The following is a 23,357-nucleotide window of genomic DNA, read 5'->3' as shown; positions in this document are numbered from 1 at the left end:
GAGTGGTACAGGCATCACCAATAGAGACTACAATCTCTGACTCTCCCTTTCAATGCTGCCTCATGACTTAGCTTTATATATCGACACATCAAAGTGCCTGAAAGCACGAGATTCGCAGGAAGAAAGGAGAGCGAAGCAACCCAGCACAACGCAACTTGTAAGTACACAGACAGGGGCTGTGAGGAGTCACTCAGGACAGCCTGGACTGCATAGAATATCTCAACAAGCTTCCTCATACTTATTCACTGCCTGAGCTACAGATAGAGGAATGATGCTAATAGACAGAGAGCAATGTGGTACTGTTGTCATATAGTATCCTTTTCCCAAAGAAGGGAGACTCCTGCTAATAACGCATTGTTTCACAGTTTATCTTATGCCTAATGCTGGGAATAGACGGTACGTTTTTGAGCCATTTAGATGGCTCGATTGATCATTTCCGATCTCCCGCCCGATCAATTCCGCGCTCAATTTCGTATAGGGAACAATGGGAAAAGATAAGGAAAACAAATGGAAGATAAGAGAATTGGGCGCGAAATCGAGAGAGAGAAACGATCGGGCGCGAAATCGAGCGGCAAAAACGTACCGTGTGTTCCCAGCATTACAGAAAATTGTATGGTGTGTAGTAGGCATTACCTTTTATAGACTAAACTTCATGTCATTTTGGTTGTACAGCTGTAACAATGAATGCAATTAAATTAAATATATTGATTTTTTTTTTTTATTTGAAGACACTCTGACACTCTGACACTTTCTCACACATAGGAGTTGATACCCAAAACTTTATGTAATGATTTATCTCACTTTATTTCTTACCTTATTTATAAAATAACTTGTGTCTTTCAAGCAAAATAGTCACTTGAAGAGAATCAAAAGTGAAAGTACACTGATGAGATAAGCAATTGTATCAATCCTCCTATGACCTTTTTTTAGGTATCCCATGTTTTTATGTTATGTTTAAACATTAACAAATTAGACTTAATGTTTTATTGTCTCTGCTCAGAGTTAAAATACATGAACTATTGACCTTTTTTATCTATCTGTACTCAGAAGTTGTTATCTGCTTGAAAAGTTTTATGGCTGTAATTCCTTATCAGTGAGGGTTATGCTATTATCTGACAAGATCTGACAAGGGGGAAACTCTGAATTGCATGCCTGAATGTTAACTCTTTCAGGCAGCAAAGGAAAAAGAAACACAGCCTAGTTTTTAATATGTTTGGCACTATACATACACGTTTGTCTTATCATGTCATATATTGTGTTATTGTGACTTTGATATGACTATTCATGCCTTGTTTTAGTGCTTATTTGCTTACAAGTTTACTTACAGATAAGATTTAGAGCACAGTGCACGGTGCTCCACCCGGCTAGTTTTGCTTAGCACCCGGCTGTCATCGGCTCACCTCCTCCTATGCTGTAAGCAGAATCTCGCAGAGAAGCACCGGCCCTGCATTCTCTCATATTGCCCCACCCTGCTACTTTTTCATGCCACCCAGCTACTTTTTCAAGCCACCTGTTGGAAAAAATTTCTGGGGAGAACACTGGAGCAGGTAACTCATAGTAAATGTTTTATGAATTTACCCCACAATGAGGTACATTCAGTGGGTAAACAACATATTTCTTTAGTTTTCCTGCTCTTTTCAAACCAAAACGTAGCTGCCACTTGCTGCCTAAATCTAATATCTTGTAATTAAAAGGACAAACACTGCTACCTGCTTTTTCTTATCAGTTCTGTTATGTTATAGACTAGGCACCTTAGTCCGTTTAATAACGGGCTAGGAACGTCACCGCCGCCACCTATCAGCACGGAAGCACACGCCCGGTCACCCGGCCCCCTGCCTCTCCTGCTCCTGTCCAACGGCTCTCCCTGCGGCACATGCGCAGTAGCACGCAGGGACACACACGGACATGAGACGCAGAGACACTGGTTTTATTAGGTGGGATGAGTTGGCTGGAAATTGTACAATCACAATATGACTCAGTAGGATATGACATATGTAAACAGGGCCAGGCCGAGGCAGAGGCTAGAGAGAGGCTCCAGCCTCAGGCCGCAGTGTAGGAGGGGGCGCACAACTCACTCAGCTATCATTCCCCTATTGTGTTTGAAATAGAGAGAAATAAGAAAAAGGGGATACATGTCAGTGACTGAAAGCCAGATAACTAAAGATCAAGGTGTTGGGGGGGGGGGGGGGGAGATGGCCTGGGGTGCCTCTTAGTGTCTAATAGTAATCAGCGTGTGACGGCTGGAGTGGGAGGGTTGGGGGAAGCACTTTGGTGTCTCAGCCTTGGGTGCTGGAGGACCTCATCTCGGCTTTGTATGTAAATAATATTATAAAAGTATACATTGTAAAATTTAAAAAATAATGTATGCTCCCTAAAGGTGGCCATTAACATTCCTGCCAGATGTTCAATGGTTTCCGATAGCTACTACAATCGATCTGACAAGATCAATTTTGCCCACTGATGAACGAAACCATGCTAACTGATCCAATTAGATTAATGAGATAAATTGGGAAAACTGATTGATCACACTAATCTGATTGGATCAGTCAGCAGCATGTTTTCATTTGTTTGTGAGCCCAATCGATCGTTTCCAATCAATTGTAGCGACAATAGGAAACAATTGATTGTCCAGTGGACTGGTTTGTTAGTGGCCACCTTTTGCAGTAGCAGTGTCTACAGATTTCCTGTAGGATACAATGAATATAGCCTGGTACACCCCTTTATTTTGATTGGCTAATGATTGGCCAATATTGTCCACTCCATATAGTATGATGTAGGTAAGCTCTCATGCAACATGGAGATGGTAAAAATTGGTCAGTGATTGGCCAATTAAAATTGAAGGTGTGTACTATGCTTTACTCAGTAGCTAGCGTGTACAATCATATACGTAGAAGCAAGATAAATCATAAATATAGTTACGAGCTGATGTGTGTTGCTGCCTGGAAATGTCACATTTGACCCCCTCCTTGCATTGTGTCTGTTTCTATCATCCAGGTCTGCTGATGATCATCTGAGCACACAATCTCCATGCCTCCAGTCTGCGTGTTCCTATTACTTGTGTGTACAACTTGCTTCAGGAAGGGATACAGTCACTCCTATGAGAAGCTCAGAGAGCAGAACACAGACTTTGCAGTCAGGCTGTATCGGACATTGGTGGAGACAGAAAACAGAACTAACCTGGTTGTCTCCCCCAGCAGTGTGGCCAGCTCTCTGGGGTTGCTGCTGTTTGGAGCTCGGGGAAGCACCTTCACTCAGATAGAAAACGCACTGGGATACAGCGTTCTTGGTAATGTACCATTAAAACTTATAAAGGATAGCTGAAGTGAACCAAGCTGAAGTCACTTTTAAAACACTGGCGGCCAAATTACATCATTCCCTACCACCCACGTCGATTTAGAGGGGGAGGAGTAATTAACGCCCCCGGGACGTGTGCAGGAGCAGAGTAAGCCGTATATCGGCTGTATCCTGTGCCCAAGTCTCCAGGCGGCGATTTTATAGGTACGCATGCAGTGGCGTAGCTATGGAGGTCGGGGCCCCGGTGCAAGTTTTACATTGGGCCCCCCTAGCACTCTATACGTAACAACTGATACGGCGCAACAAAACCTGCCAAGGTCATGTACAGTGTCAGAGGTGTCAGAAGGGGATGGGGAACAGCTTGTTAATGATTACTACCATTCAAAGCATCTTTAGAAGTGATCATTACCAGCACAGGACCAATAAACAGCGTATACTTTGGTTTAGGAAGGGCCCCATGGGGCCCCCCTGGCCCAAGGGCCCCGATGCGGTCGCTACCGCTGCAACCCCTATTGCTACGCCCCTGGACGCATGATTTCATCTCCTTCACTTCCTGGTTAGTTTGCATGCAGGTGTCCTGCAGCCAGCCAATCACCATGAACCTAAACCGTGAGGAGTAGTCTGGAAACCAAATGCCTCAAAATGACCTGTGATATCCTAAAGGTACTCATAGGACTTTGGGCCCCTTAGCGCACCTAGGTTGCAAAAAAGTGTGGTATCGCCGTACTCAGGAAAAGTAGTATAATGTGTTCTGGGGTGTATTTTTACACATACCCATGCTGGGTGGGAGAAATATCTCTGTAAATGGACAATTGTGTGTTTAAAAATCAAAAAGTTCTCATTTACAGAGATATTTCTCCCACCCAGCATGGGTATATGACACGGCGATACCACATGTGTGACACTTTTTTGCAGCCTAGGTGCGCTAAGGGGCCCAAAGTCCTATGAGCACCTTTAGGCTTTAAAGGGGTGTTTACAATTTAGTACCCCCAAAATGGCAGGACAGTAAACTCACCCCACAAATGACCCCATTTTGGAAAGTAGACACCCCAAAGTATTCAGAGAGGGGCATGGTGAGTCCGTGGCAGATTTCATTTTTTTTTTGTCACAAGTTAGCAGAAATGGAAACTTTTTTTTATTTCATTCTTTTGTCACAAAGTGTCATTTTCCGCTAACTTGTGACAAAAAAATAAAATCTTCTATGAACTCACCATGCCTCTTAGTGAATACTTTGGGATGTCTTCTTACCAAAATGGGGTCATTTGGGGGGTATTTATACTATCCTGGAATTCTATCACCTCATGAAACATGACAGGTGCTCAGAAAAGTCAGAGATGCTTCAAAATGGGGAAATTCACTTTTTGCACTATAGTTTGTAAACGCTATAACTTTTACCCAAACAAAAAAAAAAATAATCCAATAAGTATCTATTTATTAATCAAAGACATGAAGCACAATAAATTTAGACAAAAATGTATAAAGAAATTTTACTTTATTTGAAAAATGTCCGCACAGAAAGTTAAAAAAAAATCAATTTTTTTTACAAAATGTATGTCTTTTTTTAATGAATATAATAAAAACTAAAAATCACAGCAGCAATCAAATAGCACCAAAAGAAAGCTGTATTAGTGACAAGAAAAGGAGGTAAAATTCATTTAGATAGTAGGTTGTATGACCGAGCAATAAACCGTTAAAGCTGCAGTGGTCTGAATGGAAAAAAAGTGTCTGGTCCTTAAAGGGATACTGTAGGGGGGTCGAGGGAAAATGAGTTGAACTTACCCGGGGCTACTAATGGTCCCCCGCAGACATCCTGTGTTGGCGCAGTCACTCACTGATGCTCCGGCCCCGCCTCCAGTTCACTTCTGGAATTTCAGACTTTAAAGTCTGAAAACCACTGCGCCTGCGTTACTATGTCCTCACTCCCGCTGATGTCACCAGGAGTGTACTGCGCAGACACAGATCATACTGGGCCTGCGCTGTGCGCTCTTGGTGACATCAGCGAGATCGAGGACACAGCAACGCAGGCGCAGTGGTTTTCAGACTTTAAAGTCTGAAATTCCAGAAGTGAACCGGAGGCGGGGCCGGAGCATCGGTGAGTGGCTGCGCCAACACAGGATGTCTACGGGGGACCATTAGAAGCCCCAGGTAAGTTCAACTCATTTTCCCCTGATCCCCCTACAGCAGGGCAGTTTCTAGGCTAAATTGCACCCAGGGCGAGGGTGTAAAAATTGCGCCCCCTTCCCCCCACCCCCATGGACTTGGGAACCCTTACTCTTTAGGAACAGAAACACAGCCACAGGTCACAAGTAGATCTGCCTACTTTCTAGTGACCAGCCGCTCATCCAGGAGGAAGCAGGAAAACACCAAGGCAAGGAGAGCCTGGAAAGCAGACTCCTCAATGGGTGCTGCGCACTGACAGCCTGCAGTACTGCTACAAGACATCAGGTGTCATCACGTGGTGGTGACATGATGATGACTTGAAGTCTGACGCAGGCAGCCTAGGAGGAGTCAAGGAAGGTGATCGTGCTGGTAATTTTCTTTCTTCTTCCATTTGGCTGCACCGCACGTCACCAGCTCCCTAGTGGTAATGTCCTTCTGTCTGCGCCCCCTTTCATCTACTTGCTGGTATGCGCCCAGTGCGGTCGCCCTGCCCGCACTGCCGAAGAAACGGCCCTGCCCTACAGTATCCCTTTAAGGGGGTGGTTAAGCATCGCATGGGGACTTTAAGGAGGAATTTAATTGCGATTGTGGACTTGTCTTCTGCACCATGCATCATTTGTCACTTCACATTTTACAAAGCTAATTGTGTCATGAATTCCTCAGTGCCCCCCCCTTTCAGTTCCCTTGCCCTTGTCCTTTACAAGTGTCATTCACAACTGCCAGTGAGCTGTAAAGTGGATTTTTATAGAAAAACTTAGTAGAGTAGAATTGTTGTTTTTTTTTGTTTGTTTGATTTTTTTTAGCTGAGGACTTAGTACTCAGGAAACAATGTAGAAAACTTAGTTCCACTTCAAGGATTTTTTTTGGGTACCCGAAGTGAACACAGATTGATTTCACCTGACTTACCACCTACCTTCACCATATCAGTAAATCAGGCTCATTGAGTACATGTGTATGTCAGCAATTACTGAGAGAGATATTCCAGGGCTGAGATCATATCCAATTGCTCTCCGCTGAAACCATATACAATCTGCTGAAAGGTCTGCTGCAGTCGCTGTCGTATAGTTGTCCCAATGAAAGCTATGTGTCAGCCCAGGCAGCCGTGGGATTTATTTATTGGCCCATGAGCATATCAGCTTTCTTTCCTTCTTAATCCTTTAATTATTTACAATAACAAGTTCACTTGCAGAGGGTCACGCCGAGTGACTGAAGGAAATTACTCTCAAACGTCTGCATTTGATTTTAATTAAATACTTAAAGGATTTTTATTGAAATAAATGGAGATTGCAGGATTAGGTACACGCCCTGTGCTTACATGGTGACCAGATTTTACCTCATGCTCTGTAAAGCTCTCCATCATCACATCCACTAGTTATTCACAATTCTAAAGTCACACACGCATTATCAATGTTGTCTGAGGCAGGCAGTAACGACTACCTCGACCAATAATCATGCGTGTGTACAGCAGCTTCCGAGGGATGATCACAGCAGATATGCAAATTGCTCCAAGTTGACGCAAATTTATGCAAATGTATGCAGCTTGAAAATGTACTAATCAATTTAAACCTGGGTTTAATATGATTTGATTTGTCCAAACTGCATATATTTGTATAAAAATTTGCATAATTTCGGAACAATTTGCATCTCAGTGATCATCCCTACCGACCGCCATTCTGCAAGCGATCCACCCGACGGATCACCTTGGCCAAGCGACAGGCAACTCCATTGTGCACACCGCTTCCATCATGTCTAAGTCACCCCCCCCCGCATAGCAACAGAGCACATCATCAGCTAAGCAGATGACTTTCTGTCTGTTCAGTCCGGCCCAGCAATGTTGCCAGAGGGATTGGGTCCCGATACCCGACGGGCGAGATCAGTCAAATACTTCAGAATACTGGACCAATCAGAGAATGCTGAATTTTACAACGGTAATCAAAATACCATGGGAATTTTAGGCCAATCATAAGACTTGGAAATACTCAGCAGTAAGTATACTAATCTTGTGATTGGTCTAAAATTTACACAGTAATCCGATTGTTGCGGAAAAATTCTGCATTCTCTGATCGGTCCAATGCTTCCGAGTTCGGTGATTGGACTAAAATTACTGAGCTGCAGTAATGTGGTATTTCCAGGGAAATCAGATTTATGTTTTCCGATCGGAAATGTGAAAATGTCAATTCTGCGGAGTCCGAATGAGCCTCCCTACCATCTGATAACAATGGTTATAACAAAGGTGGAAACCCTATGCAGTGTAGCGGCCAATGGGATTGTTCCATCCCCATTATTACAGCAATACCGATTGTGTGCTTTCTTTCCCCCGTTAGATGAATCTGTGGAAAGCTTCATGAAGGAGGTGCACAGGGGACTGGTGAACTCCAGCCGGGACTGCTCTATGCATCTGGCCTGTGCCTTATTTGTGCAGACAGGGACTCCTCTATCTGCCAAGTTTATTGAAGAGGCTGCACTGTGGGCAAACAGCAGCCTCCACCAGAATGACTTCACTGAGCACAATGAGACAGCAAGTCAGATCAACCAGTGGATCACCAGGAATGCAGGAGGTGAGAAAATTCTCTGTGCATTGTAAGTAAAGTTATGGGGAAAGGGGGAAAAGGAGGCAATCGAGAGATTAGCATATAGACCAAACTCCAGCCCGCGGGCCAAATCTGGTTTCCAGAGCCATCAAATTTGGCCCGCAAGTGGTTTCCCATCTTCTAGACACCAGGGAACTGTATAGGTTAAGAAATTGGATCACTACACATCAGAGAACTGTATAGGTTAAGAAATGGGATCACTAGACATCAGGGAACTGTTTAGGGGTGGGAGGGGAACCACTAGACGCCAGGGAACTATTTAGGGACTGGGAGGGAGACCACTAGATGCCAGGGAACTGTATAGGGGAAGTAGCCCACTTTTTATTTGAGCTTGACACCCCTGATACAGACTATGGGAGAAGGGTGGGGCTGAAATATGTTACCACCAATTGTTTAAAAATGCAATAATTGCATAGGCAAACGCAGGGGGGGATTACAGCTGCCCAGAATCCCCCCTCAGACCAAGGCCGATGCAGTGTCTCGGGGCAGGCACAAGTTTAGACACCAGAATATCTGCAGTTATCCTGCAGCTCCCAGCACTGGCCTCTTTCTTTCCCCGCTACAGTTGACTTTGGATGGAGCAGCAGTGTGTGTACAGAGCATGGAGCAGCAGTGTGTGTACGGAGCATGGAGCAGCAGTGTGTGTACGGAGCATGGAGCAGCAGTGTGTGTACGGAGCATGGAGCAGCAGTGTGTGTACGGAGCATGGAGCAGCAGTGTGTGTACGGAGCATGGAGCAGCAGTGTGTGTACGGAGCATGGAACAGCAGTGTGTGTACGGAGCATGGATTGGAACAGCAGCGTGTGTACGGAGCATGGATTGGAACAGCAGCGTGTGTACAGAGCATAGAGCAGCAGTGTGTGTACAGAGCATGTGGCAGCACCGTGTGTGTACAGAGCATGGAGCAGCTCTGGGGAACTTAACAGAGTCATGTATGAGCACAGCCCTGTGCCTGCTGTGTAAATGCTTCACTTTTCCCTTTCATTAGCAATGTCAGCTGTGCTCATTATTATCTGTATCCAAACTGCTCCTGATCGATCCCGTTGTTGGTCGGGAGCATATCGGACATTAAAAAAAATTGTAAGAGCTCATCAGTCGGATGGGAAATTGCATTATGTGTACCCAGCATGATGTCCTACCATACCTTTCTGGAATCCCCCACTTGAAAATCCTGGGTTTGCCCCGAATTGCAGATAAAAGCCTTATGTACTGTAATATCTGTTTTTCCACACAGGAGGGATACAGAGACTCGTGCCATGTGGGCCTTTTGCACCAGGCTTTACACAGATCGCACTTGTGAGCACAATGTATTTCAGGAGCAAGTGGAAAACACAGTTCCCTTTCACAGACACACAGACTCTGCCTTTCAACAGTATGGATGGATCGGTGATTAAAGTTCCCATGATGCATCAGACTGCAGATGTTAACTATGGTAAGGAGATATAGATCTCTCTCATGTTAATTTATATTATGTAGAATTCTAGAGAATAGAGATGGCCTAAATTCACTCTATTTCCTTCTAGAGCAAATGACCACCGAGCTCTAGGATGGGCCTCACTATATATTGTATAGCGTAATATGTTTATAATCTTTATAGTGTAATAAGTTATATGCATCTTTGTTTTTCTCATAGGTCAGTTTCAAACTGCATCTTTTGAGAAGTTTACTGTGATTGAGCTGCCTTACCTGGGAAATACAGTCAGTATGTTTGTGGTGCGACCCACAGACAGGAATACACCGTTATCTTCTATTGAAGCACGCTTAACTTCAAAGAGCATCGCACAGTGGACCAACTCAATGAAGAGATTTAAAATGGACGTCTTTCTGCCCAGGTATCACTCTTTTAGAGAGCTTATTGACAGCCAAAATTGGGCACCTAAAGTAGCTGATTACCATTATTCTACTATTGTGCAGTGCTAATCCTGATAGTAAAACATTTACTACAATTATTTACTATACCTAAGCCTAACCCTATCCTCACACAGAGCCCTCCCTCTTCCGATGTTTAACCCTAACTAATCCCCCCACTTAAGCTTAACCCTAATGAACCACCCTCCTCCCAGCAATGCCTAACCATCAGGGCCGGATTTCTACAAAGGCCACAGCCTAGGGCGGAAAAAAATCAGAAGGATAAAAGGGCGGCAGGACCTGAGAGAGATAAGAGGCTGCATGTCAAAATAAATCATTTCTCCTGCTCCGAAGCCGCCCTGGCTTTGCTGCACACACAGTCAGAATTCCAGAGCTCTGTGTATTTTCCTTACTTCGTGGTGTGCGATGAGACAGTGCTATCTCCTGAACATACAAGCTTCAGTTTATTGCCAGGGGTGAGACAAACATGGTTCACAGTGTAGACACAATTTCTGATCCAGTAAAGTAAATATTTTAACAGAATTATTTCCACTTTACAACTCAAGCTGGGCTAAACAATGTATTGCTGGTCAGACTCTGTTAATGACTTGAGCCATTCCTTCTCCTCTCTCCCCCTGGATTGTAAATCTTAAACAGAAAGATAAGGTTTTTTTTTCCTTAGAGAGATTTATGACAGCCCCTTCTAAGCTAAATCGTAACCCCTTGCTGGCTCATTTTAAAGGCAGCAGTAGACTAGTATGAGATAGACAACTTCTCTATAATTATAATTGCAAATGTACTGTTGTATACTTTTGTATTGTTACATTCTGTTTTGTATACCAAAAGTAATAACATACACTAAAAATTAAAAAATATATATATATTTGTACCATGTTGGCAAACAGTAAAAAAACACCCGTGAAAGAATCAGTACATTAAATACTATAAAATAAATGCAACAGATATGTGATTACAGAAGAGCAGAGAGGGAGATGAACGCCGTTCTGCTACTTCATGCCTGGTACACACCATGCAATTTGCCATCAGATAGATGGGTTCGAATTGATTATTTCTGACAGGTCTAATCTGATTTCTGATCATTTTTCTAATCGACTTTGTATAAGTGAACGGGCCTAGGGCAATGGGAAGTCCAAATCCGGCCCTGCTAACCATAACCAACCCCCCTGCTTATTATGCCTAACCCTAACCAACTCCCCTGCTTATTATGCCTAACCCTAACCACCCCCCAAAAAGGATTAATCTTAACTGCCCCCCTCCCTCACATGCTTGATATCAATCTACCTTCTTATCCCCTCCCATGTCTCATGCCAATCTACAGCCGAATCCCCTCACATGCCCAATACAAATTTATCTTCTAATCCCCTCCCATGCCTCATACCCATCCACCACTTACTCCCCTCACCTGGCAGGCAGTCCCTTCCTATTACCCTCCCCTTCCTATTGGTCACCAACCTCTTTGTTGCCTTCATGTGTCTGATATCCGCCCACGTACTGATGATCCTGCTTGATGAATTGCCTGTTGAACACCTGCTTATGTTCCATCTGCTAAGCCTCCCACCTGCCTTAGTTACCTACCTCCTAATTCATCCATCCATCCGTTCACTTATTTGTAATAGTGGATTTAGAGGATTAGCAGAGATGTTTCTGTTTTTGAAGTAAGGAACCTATCTTTGTTTTAGTTCGGTTTTTTAATGACTTGGTTTCTTCCCCCTCCTCCTCCGATGGCGCTACAGCCCAATTTTCAGTTTTCTGCCCCATCCATTACCAATTTTCGAGGCTTCTCTGAAGGTTTCTTAACAATTAGGTTCTTAAGGGAACAGGTTGTTAGCCCATTGCCCAACCCCCAGACTTGGTGGACCAGGGTATCCAATTTAGTCTGGAATACCCCCTTTGACCTGTCCGCCTAGGGAGGCCCTACCAGTAGCTAAGCTACCGCCGGCATAGCTCTCAGGATTCCTTATTCACACAAGCCCCACCACTGCTACAAAGTAAGGATACCTTCAGTGGGGACTTGGTTTCTTACTCTCAAATTATTTTTTTTTGTGATTTGCATAGTCATTACTGACGCACTATACTTTAATTTTCAGATTCAAATTGCAAAGCTACAGCGATCTAAAGGTGGTATTACCAGCCCTGGGAGTCTTAGATCTCTTCGATCCCAAAAGAGCAGATTTCAAAGGGATTTCAGGTAAGAATGTAACACCTTTCTGTAGATCAGTAAAGATTACATCCTCTGCAATATTTACACTGATATCACACATGTAATAATTCTGATATCTGAGTCCACATGTCCATTCATTTTTATTTTTTTTTATAGACATCAGTTCTAAACAATTGCAGATATATATGATTACGTGTTGGTCTGCCTATTGTGATCACAGTGTGGGACTCACATATTCTATGTAGGAGCAAGGTGAATTCCACTCTACCTCAGCCACCCAGACAGTGCTGGAACCAGGCGACCCACAAAGACAGAAATAAGGAAGGAAGTTCTGCACAATGTCTGAAGCAACGATGTTCGGTATTCCAACAACTTTATTAAATAAGGTAAAAGCCAGGTAGCTGACATGTTTTAGACATGCAAGTCCTTAATCATAGCACAGTACTATGATTAAAGCGGAATATAACCCTGCATTTCAACTTTGCTCTAAAATATTATTTACAGCATATTATATGCAAAAAGCATTTTTTTTTTTACTAGACCAGCATTGGAAGGGTTAAACACAGAGGTTTAAAGGTCCGTGGAGAGTTATGCAGAAGTTCAGATAGATACATTCTATTTAGTTACATGTATCTATTGATGTCTCTTTGGCTGTCCTCCAAACTCCTTCTCAGTCAGAGAGATGAGTCACATTCAACACTTAGATACATTTATGTAAACAAAATGTATCTATTTCAGCTTCGGATGCGTCTGCAGAAATCTCCAGGAACTTTAAAGCCCTGTGTAACCCTTCCAATGCTGGTCTAGTAAAAAAAAATGCTGGTTGCATATAATATACTGTAAATAATGTTTTAGAGCAAAGTTGAAATGCAGGGTTATATTCCGCTTTAAGGACCTGCATGCCCGAAACAAGTCAGCAACCTGGCTGTATGGCTTTTACCTGACTTAATAAAGTTGGAATAAATTGTTGCTTCAGACACTGTACAGAACTTCCTTCCTTATTTTCGCATATTCTGTCTAGTGCTGAGCACAGAATGTTTTACCTTAACTCAGATATGCACTGTACACATGCCAAACAAAAGTTGAGGAAAAAAGATGACCAATGCTGCGAAAACAACTTTACTGGCGATATTGTTAAAAGGACAAGTCTTTTCTGCACACTGATATTGCAAAAGACCTTATTTAAATACTGAGTATGCCAGTGGAAACATACAGTACATTGTGGCACTTACATTTGTCAGTCTCCACTAGTATGGATGGAACACTGTGGAAAGGTTGTGATTTTTTAATGCTTGAATTAAAATGTAAGAAAATGGCAACTCTACCATGAATTCTAGAAGTTTATATCTGAACACTGCAGCTGCCAGTAGGGATGGTCGGAAATGCCAATTTCCGATTCCGCGGTAAATCCGCATTCCGCCATTGCCAAATACCGATTCCGCTTTCCGCTACCAATTTCTGCATTCCGATGCGGAATTTCCGCCGGAAATCGCGGAAATTCCGCCCGACTTTAACATCGATTTTCTCAAAAACTATAAGGTCTTTTTGAAAACGGATTTTTACTGTAATGTAAATGCAGAAAAAAAAAGGCAGATGCAGATTTTCTGCATTTCACATTACAGTAAAAATCCGCCGACTTTAGCGGTTAATAGCAAAGCCCCCGTAAGTCCTAGAAACACCAAATTTTCAGGGTTTATTAAATAGAATCTCCTGAACAAGATGCAAAAAAAGTTTTCAAAAAGACCTTATAGTTTTTGAGAAAATCGATGTTAAAGTCGGGCGGATTTTCCGCAATTTCCGGCAGAAATTCCGCGATTTGCGGCGGAAATCCGCCTAATGCATTTGCATTACTGATTTCCGTATTACGATGCGGAAATGCAATTTCCGAACGGAATTTCGGAAATTGCATTTCCTCGGAATCCGAATGAGCATCCCTAGCTGCCAGCAAGGATACAGGTAATTAGGTAATGATCTTCTATTCCGTCCTGGATCTGCTGAAAAGGTGTTGCATTACTTTGAACTTTGTGTATATGTAAACAAGCCAATATACAATCAGACTGAGTCTGGAAAGATGAAGTGTTTGAGTTGATTTGAAGTCTGCAAAGTTCAAAAGTGGCACAGGAAAAGCCTTGAAATTTGCATGTCACAGCTAGCCCAGATGTGACAGGGGTTCCTGCAGATGGTGATGTCACAATCTGGGAAATTGTATTAGTTTTGGGACTAAACATGAAATGCCCCAGGCCACAAATCGGCCTATAAGAACCAGCATAGGACCTTCACAACTTGTAGTTCCCAGGAGATAGCAACGACGCTAGAACTGCCCCGACTACTGGTCGGAAACTGCGTGCTCCTCACAAACAACGCTCTGATCTTCATGCTGGTAACGTTTACTCCCGTTTTTATTTTTATGCAAACTGTCTTGTGTGTATCTTAGTTTCTTGTGTATCTTTGTAATTTTTACTTTGTTTTGTAAATCCTTTTGAATATATTCTTGTCTGCACTGTTCCATTTTTTTCTGGAATGGTAAATCTTTATTTAATAAGTTTGACTTCTGCTGTACTAGCCCAAACTCATAGGCCCATATGCAATTCTCTTTTTCTCCTTAGTTTTCTCCTAGGTGATATTTTCACAACCTGTCATAAATGCATTTTAAGCCCCCAGCAAGCAAGAAAATACTCAAAATAAATGTGTTAGTACATTTTCACCAACGTGTGAGTACTTTTTCAATTGTAAAATGCTGAAAAGCTAGTTTAAAGAGAAGAGGAAAATTATCACCTAGGAGATAACTCAGGTGAAAAAGTGAATTGCATATGGCCCATAATCTGGAGAGACTGCAGTGTAATTTGCGTTGCAAGTTCAGTGCCTGATTGTGCCTTGCTACTGTGTGATTGTATTGTGTGTGTGTGGCGTTCCCGTATTTGGCCTAAAGCGCAAAAGCTGACTCAAATACGAAAGCGCCGGACTGCGTGCAGGCCACTCGACAACAGAGTGGGAATTGTTGAAGTGTCTAGTGGCAGCTAGTGGTGGCAGTGAAAAGTGTTTTGATGGGTTACAGCCTTGTGTTAGCTCGAATAAGGCTGCTTCCCCTCTCGATCTGGTCAAACCCGCAGTCGGGAACCGTATCTGCAGGCGTGCCACGGGGTCGGTTCTTGACAGTATGTATGCCTTCAAATGATATCAGACCAATCTTATACAGTTTCATATTAATTTTTTACCGTGTGTAATGTTTTAGAGCAAGAATTTATTTTTGAGATTCATCTCACAAGCAGCACACTGATTTTAGACTTAATATCAAGAAGAACATGAATCCTCTATAATAAAACCCCTGTGTTCCTGCGTCACGCTGTCCCTGTGTAGCTTTGTCCGTGCTTTTTGCTACTGCGCATGTGTGCAGCACGGACCCAGCCTCACAGAGACAGGAGGACGGGGCCAGGGAGCCGAGCGGGCGGCGGGTGCGCGCGCTTGGCGGAGGGCGTGCGCTGTGGCAGGCGCAGCGGGCGGCAAAAAACACAGACCTAGAGCCCGTTTTTAAACAGGCTTAGGTCCGCTGGTTGTTATATGTTATTTTCTGATACTGAGGTAAAATGAAGTCTCAGTGGTAATATAAATATTGTGTTTAAATTTTATTCCAGAGACCAGCAACTTGTACGTCTCTCAGGCCATTCATAAGGCAGAGATTGACGTGGCAGAAGGGGGTACAAGAGCCTCAGGAGTTACAGGTAATTTATAGCTGCTTAGAGACATGCAGTAGGGGTGGTTTATTACAGGAAAACACAGCAGAGGCTCCATACTTACTGTACATTGTTCTGGGCACGTCCCACAAAGAAGAAGAAGTATATGTGTTCACAACTGTGTCAGATTTTGAAAGTACAGTGGGATGCGAAAGTTTGAGCAATGTTGTTAATCGTCATGATTTTCCTGTATAAATCGTTGGTTGTTACGATAAATAATGTCAGTTAAATATATCATATAGGAGACACAAACCGTGATATTTGAGAAGTGAAATGAAGTTTATTGCATTTACAGAAAGTGCGCAATAATTGTTTAAATAAAAGTAGGCAGGTGCATAAACTGTCATTTTATTGATTGCAAAACCTTTAGAACTAATTATTGGAACTCAAATTGGCTTGGTAAGCTCAGTGACACCTGACCTACATACACAGGTAGATCCAATAATAAGAAAAAGTATTTAAGGGGGCAAATGTAAGTTTCCCTCCTCTTTTAAATTTATCTGAAGGGCAGCAACATGGGGGTCTCAAAACAACTTTCAAATGACAACATTTTTTCACCATCATGCTTTAGGGAAACGATACAGTAAGCTGTCTCAGAGATTTCAGCTGTCTGTTTCCACAGTTAGGAACATATTGAGGAAATGGAAGACCACAGGCTCAGTTCAAGTTAAGGCTCGAAGTGGCAGACCAAGAAAAATCTTGGATAAATAGAAGCGACGAATGGTGAAAACAGTCAGAGTCAACCTAAAGACCAAGCAAACAAAGAAAGCAGAAAAGCTGGCACTGCTGCAAGTGTTCAATTTATTGTGGCATAGGTAAAGTGCAAACGTGCATCATCTTGCAAAATAACATGGAGTAAAACACATACCCTGGTGAGAGGAGGCGTAGGTGGTGATGGGTACTGGGCACAGGATGCCTGACGGCCGTTTCGCGCTAAACAGCGCTTCTACGGAGGCTGCAACCATAATGGTCAAAGGCTTCTGGTTAAATACTGTCCAGAGCCGGCGTCTAGCGTTACTTCCGGCGGCAGCACGCCCATACTTCCGCGTCACGTGTGCGTACGTATTGACGCATTGCGTCAACGTACACCACACGCGCACGTAATTCCGCATGGCACCTGTAATGTACGCATGTCGCATGGATGCATGCGTACTGCATTATTATGCTTGCGGCGCATGCGTAAAAATGGTCCCACAGGGGGGAGTAAGAGACTCCCCCTAGCGGCCAATAATGAGTAGGGCCCGACTCAGACAGACCCACACCTTAGGTTCAAAGTGGGAAGGGGAAGAGGTTAAAAAAGAGGAGGGAAGAGAAGAGATGCCAAGCAAAGCAGAGCAGAAAGTGGATAGATGATCAGGAGATCCTGAAAAGGTGAGAATAAGTGAAAACCCTTGGTCTCAGTGTGATTGAGTCGTGCCCCGTAAAAACTAGAAAAATTACTATATTATAAGCACATAAAGCCATAAAAAGCTGAAATGTAAGTGCTAAAAATGGGGGAAGAAATGGGGAGGCAGAATTGTGTGGGGAAGTAAAATAGCCCACAGCCCTTGGCGCATTTCAAGAAAACACCTGCTACCTACAGTAACATATGGTGGTGGTTCCATCATGCTGTGGGGCTGTGTGGCCAGTGCAGGGACTGGAAATCTTGGCAAAGTTGAGGGGCGCATGGATGCTACTCAGTATCAGAAGATTCTGGAGACCAACGTCCATGAATCAGTGACAAAGCTGAAGCTGCACAGGGGTTGGATCTTTCAACAAGACAACGACCCTAAACACGGCTCAAAATCCACTAAGGCATTCATGCAGAGGAACAAGTTCAGTGTTCTGGAATGGCCATCTCCGTCCCCAGACCTGAATATAGTTGAAAATCTGTGGTGTGAGTTAAAGAGAGCTGTCCATGCTCGGAAGCCATCAAACCTGAATGAACTAGAGATGTTTTGTAAAGAGGAATGGTCCAAAATACCTTCAGCCCAGATTTATGCTTTTGTTTAAACAATTACTGCATACTCTCTGTAACTCCAATAAACTTCATTTCACTTCTCAAATATCACTGTGTGTGTCTCCTATATGATATATTTAACTGACACTTTTTATCGTAACAACCAACGATTTATACAGGAAAATCATGACGACTAACAACGTTACCCAAACTTTCGCATCCCACTGTATATGCTTCCTTATAAAAAAAAAAAGTGTTCAGAAAGTAAAAAGTACTCAAAATAAGTTACCCAAATTATTGTTATTGTGTTTTTACAGTATATAGATGGTGATGCAGCACTTTGCAGATACATAGTCATGTCACTAAACCTCAGAGGAGCTCACAATAATTCCTACCTTATATATTCTTATTGTAAACTAGTACAAATAATATCATGGAGTACCAGGTCATTTTTCTGTAAGGGCCTGTTTCCACTAGAAGCAAATTTACATGCTTTTTTTTCGGATGCGAAGTCACATGTGATTGCAAATTCACGTACGGAAACGTCCAATTTTAACAAGCTAATTTGCATGTTTAATTGCTACTCAAGTTTGAGATCCCTTCACATATCTTTTATTGGAAATTTGGTCAAAGGTAGCGTGCCATGACATCACACCATCACACAGAAACTTACAATATTATAGAATATATTTCTAAAGATAATAAAGATATTTGGTGGGTCTCTTTAAAGAGAACCAGAGACGAAGCACCCTCATGTATTTTACCATATATATCAGTGGGGACATTACAGAAAACACCTACCCTGCTCTCTGCTTCATTCTTCACTGCTCAGCCTGCTTCTAATCAGCCCTGATAAAATCACCGACTGAGCATTCAGTCTGGCTTTGCTCAGGAATCATTATAGCTGAGTCTGTCTTCTCTGATGTCTTTTCAAGCCCAAGCCTGCCCCCTTGTGGCTATGCTATAATGATTGCTCAGGAATCAGACGGAATGCTCAGTCGGGGATTTTATCAGGGCTGATAACAAGCTGGCTGAGCAGTGAAGAATGAAGCAGACAGCAGGGTAGGTGTTTTCTCTAATGTTCCCACTGATATATATGGTACATACATGAGGATGCCTCATCTCTGGTTCTCTTTAAGGTCAACATACTACCATATGAAACATAGAGGTGATGACCACAAAACATACCTCACAAGTAGGGATGGTCAATGAGATGCAAATAATTATGAGATGATGCATGTTTATACTAATATTATGTGTAACCTAAAATTTAAAACATGATAAAAAGCATGGGTCAAGCCAGATGACACACAGGCGTTTCGGACCAGCACAGTCCTTTGTCAAATCTTCATAGACCCAAGATTTGACAAAAGACTGTGCTAGTCCGAAATGCCTGTGCGTCATCTGGCTTGACCCATGCTTTTTATCATGTTTTAAATTTTAAATTTCTAATAAAGTGATTTATCTGATGGTGCGGATCTTGAAGAATTACGGCTGATTACTCTTACTCCAGAGTGGATCCTTGCACGTCATATTGATACATTGGTGCATGAACATTTCTACTATCTTATACTAATATTATGCACATTTGAGCAGCTAGAAAATAGAGTGCTGGTGTGGAATTTGACTAGTCCATTTTCAAGCTGCATACATTTACATAACTTTAGCATAAACATGCATCAATTTGGAATTATTTGTATGTTACTGCCCATCCCTTATCATGAATGATCTTGTCTTACTTATTTCTCACCTTACCTAACATTAAATTGCATTCAAAATATGTTGTTATTGATTGGCTTTGTCATTATTACTTTTACAACTTTCTTTGTTTGCACTTTTTTGTGTATTGGGATTACCATAGGAAATATTAAAAATAGATGAGAAAAAAAAGTCCTTTTGAGCTTTTGAGGGTGGTGCATTCCAAATCAGTTCATTTAGGGGCATGGCGCTTCTGATAATTTGGGTTGGTCGCTATGGCGGCACTAAGGAGGTACTTTGGGGCGCGGGCATTGAGCTATATGTAGCTGAACTCCCATTGGTGGCAATATGCAAATTCTGTATGCATATTTATGCCGCTTAAAAACAGACCAATCAAATTCTGCAAGATGAAATCCGATTAGTGTAATTTTCAATCTAAATTAATTTGCATATTTGACTTGTATAATCCTGCATAAACTTTGAATTATTTGCATATCATTGACCATCCCTATTTACCACCCCTAATTAGTATTTATATAGCGCTGACATCTTCTGCAGCGCTGTACAGAGTATTAAGTCTTATCACTAAGGCCTCTTTTCACGGACTGTTGATAGGTAGTGAAATGCCTCTCAAACTCCCACAACTGCTTGCTGCTGCCTGGTAACTGCTCACTGCTACCTGGTAACGGCTTGCTGAGCACACAGTTCAACAGTCCGTGGAAAGGAGGTCTTAGGGCTGGAACCCACAATGGCGATTTTGAGAGCATTTTTGGAGCGTTACAGAATGCGTTTTGCCAAAACGCTCAGCTAATGTAATTGGATGGGGCAACTTCCACTGGAGCGTTTGCGATTCCTCAAATCGCAAACGCAGGACATGCAGCATTTTGGGAGCGTTAGTGCTTCAATGTAAAGTATATAAACGCTGGCGTAATCGCTCATCAAAACCTGCATGGAGCGATTTTGCTAGCGTTTTAACGTTAACACACACTGTAACAAAATTAAAATTAATTGAAAGGACCAATCAGACTTTAAAACGCTAATCGCTACACAACCACTGGCAAATTGATACACTTTGTAAAATCACTTCCTAAAACGCGCATGAAACCACTGACAAACTGCTCATACAAAATGCTAGCGCTTGCGATTAGCGATAGCGTTTTGCATTGGGTTCCAGGCCTAACTGTCCCTCAGAAGGGCTCACAGTAGAATACCTACCATAGTCATATGTATATGTGTGTATTGTGAAGTGTATGTATTATAGTCTAGGGCCAATTTAAGGGGCGCGCCAAGTAATTTATCTGTATGTTTTTGGGATGTGGGAGGAAACCCATCCCTATGGACCAAGTAAAACTAGTTTAGGCAACAACTTAGATAAAAGTATATAGCTGTATCGTATACATTTTATATCTATACAGTATAAGTATAAGCTGCATGTATATAATGTTATTACTTTACATGTTCACTATGTCTTTCACAGCTATGGTGTTGCTGAAGAGATCTCGCATGCCGGTATTTAAAGCAGATAGGCCATTCTTCTTTTTCCTAAGGCAAGCCAGCTCAGGTACAGTATTTATGGCCACGGTTATCATTATTTGCCTTTAATTTCCACTTGTAAGAAATATTTTATTGCTATAGACAAAACCAGGTGCAGGGATGGTCAATGTGATGCAAATAAATCTGAGTTGATGCAGGATTAAGCAAATTTTCAGATGAAAATGTATGCATCTTGAAAAGGGACCAATCAGAGCCCAAAGAGGTAGAATTTGATTGGTCCGTTTTCAAGCTGCATTAAAAAATGTCATTATATTACATCAACTCAGAATCATTTGTCTTGACCATTTCTCATCATGTATAGCAAAACAGATTGTAGAATATACTGGAGTATATACTGCAGCTCTTCACTGCACATTTACTGTAATAAATCAGTTATGCTAGGTACACACCATACAATTTTCTGTTAGATTTACCTGCCAGATCGATTTTTTTCCAACATGTCTGATGTTAATTTCGATCGATTTTCCGATCGATTTCGGTTCACTTTTTTGGAAAATGATCAGAAAATCGATCGAAATTAAGATCGGACATGTTGGAAAAAAATTGATCTGGCAGATAAATCTACCATGTTTCCCCGAAAATAAGACACTGCCTTATATTAATTTTTCCATTACAAAATGTGCTAGGTCTTATTTTCGGGGAGTTCTTACATTTCTTCACACCTAAGGTACCAGTACCCGCATTACCTCCTGCCGGCCCCCTCCTCAAGGAAGACTGATCCCCATACTTGGCAGCTCCTCTGTCTGGTGGCATAATTCAAACTGCAGATTAGCGGTAAACTGTAATAAAGGCAGCTAGAGTATCAGTATAACAGCGCTGTGTCACTGTATCATTGCCTCCGTATACAGGAAGTGACATAGGAACATCACAGGAAGTATAATGAGGCGCTGATACAGTGATACGACGCTGTTATACTGATACTCTAGCTGCCTTTATTACAGTTTACTGCTAATCTGCGGTTTGGATTATGCCGCCGGGCAGTGGTGCTGCAGAGTACGGGGATGAGTCTTTCTTAAAGAGGGGGCCGCCAGGAGGTAATGCGGTGGCGGGGGAACAGGACTGCCGCTGCCCCACCCACTAGGTCTTATTTTAGGGTAGGGCGAAATATATGCTAGGCCTTACTTTCAGGGGATGTCATACTTTCAGGGAAACACAGTAACAGAAAGTTGTATGGTGTGTACCTAGCATTAGCGCTACAACCTCTGTTTGCTGATGTGCTTATCTTGTACTTGTTTTCAGGTTCGGTGTTGTTCATTGGAAGGGTCACAAACCCCTTGCATTAAACGAATGCTCAAAGAATGAAGATAAGTCGATGTAATATATTTATTAAAAGATTCACAATGTGTGAACACTGGGACATTTTATAGATATTTACATTAATAAAGAATTTTTTTTTAAATAATGCATGTGTGATTTCTGACAAAGTGAATAAATATATCAAAAGATGAATGTTAACAAATAAAACTTAAGGCTACATTCACAGTAGGACGTTGTGGTTCTGCGTTATAAAAACTTATAATGCAGCTTACTGCACTGAAATAAGAAGTCTATGCGACGTTCGCGTTGCATGGTAACGTGTTGCGTTATGATAACGCACTGCTGCAGTGCATTACCTCTAAACGCACACGTTACCAAGTACAGGAAAGCAAACTTTTCATTGCCTGTATGCTTTACTGTACCTACTTAATGTGATGGTAGCATTGCGTTAATGTGCAGTTTTTGTTGTGTTGCGACTTTAACGTCACATCACAACACAACATCCTACTGTGAACCTAGCCTAAGGGTCCTGTCTGTCGCAAGAGACAATATCACTGCACTGCGACGGCATGCAATGACATTCCTATCATGGGTTCCGAGGGAGTAATGCACCGAAACGTGCGTGTTTATAATGGCAGTGAACCATACTTTCATTGTACTTACTGTATGCTTCACTGTATAGGTATACATGCCAGGCAATGTGCATTGTATCATAGTATTGATGTTTATATTATTTGAAGTACTATACATATGTTACAGGACTGTGTTTTTGGCCACATCAAAACCAATGGGTTTGTTGCAAACACGCAAGTATACAAAAATAGTGTGATCCTTTTTGCATGAAGTTTTATCATGTAATTCAAAACTTCATAAGTATCACAATGACATAATTCAAGTTGAAAATTCTTCAAAAGACAAAGAGAATATATATGTGGCTTGACATTATGATTTAGGCCCAGTGCACACCAAAAACCTCTAGCAGATCTGCAAAACGCTAGAGGTTTTGGAAGCAGATTTCAGAGCGATTCTAGACATGTTTAGAGAGGTTTTCTAAACATGCCTGGCATTTTTGGAGCGTTTTGTGTAGCAGAATTCATATATTG

The 23,357-nt window shown here is 42.2% G+C and overlaps 1 protein-coding gene across 4 annotated transcripts; it reads left to right on the top strand.

The window, feature by feature from the left end:
* Nucleotides 1-22,399, top strand: SERPINE3 (serpin family E member 3). 4 transcript variants are annotated; one of them, XM_068265052.1, is made up of 10 exons: nt 1-157; nt 1,328-1,547; nt 2,995-3,286; nt 7,779-8,012; nt 9,280-9,477; nt 9,679-9,877; nt 12,002-12,102; nt 15,708-15,794; nt 20,921-21,004; nt 22,237-22,399. In XM_068265052.1, exons 3-10 carry the CDS (start codon nt 3,028-3,030, stop codon nt 22,278-22,280), a joined length of 1,206 nt encoding a protein of 401 aa, XP_068121153.1. In that variant the 5' UTR covers nt 1-157; nt 1,328-1,547; nt 2,995-3,027; the 3' UTR covers nt 22,281-22,399. The 4 variants fall into 4 exon arrangements, with proteins under 4 accessions (XP_068121153.1, XP_068121154.1, XP_068121152.1 ...); XM_068265053.1 differs by having other exon boundaries at nt 1,317-1,547; XM_068265051.1 differs by lacking the exon at nt 1,328-1,547.
* Nucleotides 22,400-23,357: the final 958 nt, after the last annotated feature.

This window comes from Hyperolius riggenbachi, chromosome 2 (genome assembly GCF_040937935.1).
Source record: "Hyperolius riggenbachi isolate aHypRig1 chromosome 2, aHypRig1.pri, whole genome shotgun sequence".
Lineage (NCBI taxonomy): Eukaryota > Metazoa > Chordata > Amphibia > Anura > Hyperoliidae > Hyperolius > Hyperolius riggenbachi.
The sequence above is the reverse complement of the archived record's forward strand: the minus strand, read 5'-3'. Positions and strand labels throughout refer to the sequence as shown.

What these genes read in the sequence shown, in the direction of transcription:
- SERPINE3 (XM_068265051.1), top strand. Translation starts at nt 3,028, where the DNA reads ATGCCTCCAGTCTGCGTGTTCCTATTACTTGTGTGTACAACTTGCTTC. An exon ending in ACTGGGATACAGCGTTCTTG is followed by an intron (nt 3,287 to 7,778) that starts GTAATGTACCAT and finishes TTCCCCCGTTAG; the next exon opens with ATGAATCTGTGGAAAGCTTC. An exon ending in GACTGCAGATGTTAACTATG is followed by an intron (nt 9,478 to 9,678) that starts GTAAGGAGATAT and finishes TTTTTCTCATAG; the next exon opens with GTCAGTTTCAAACTGCATCT.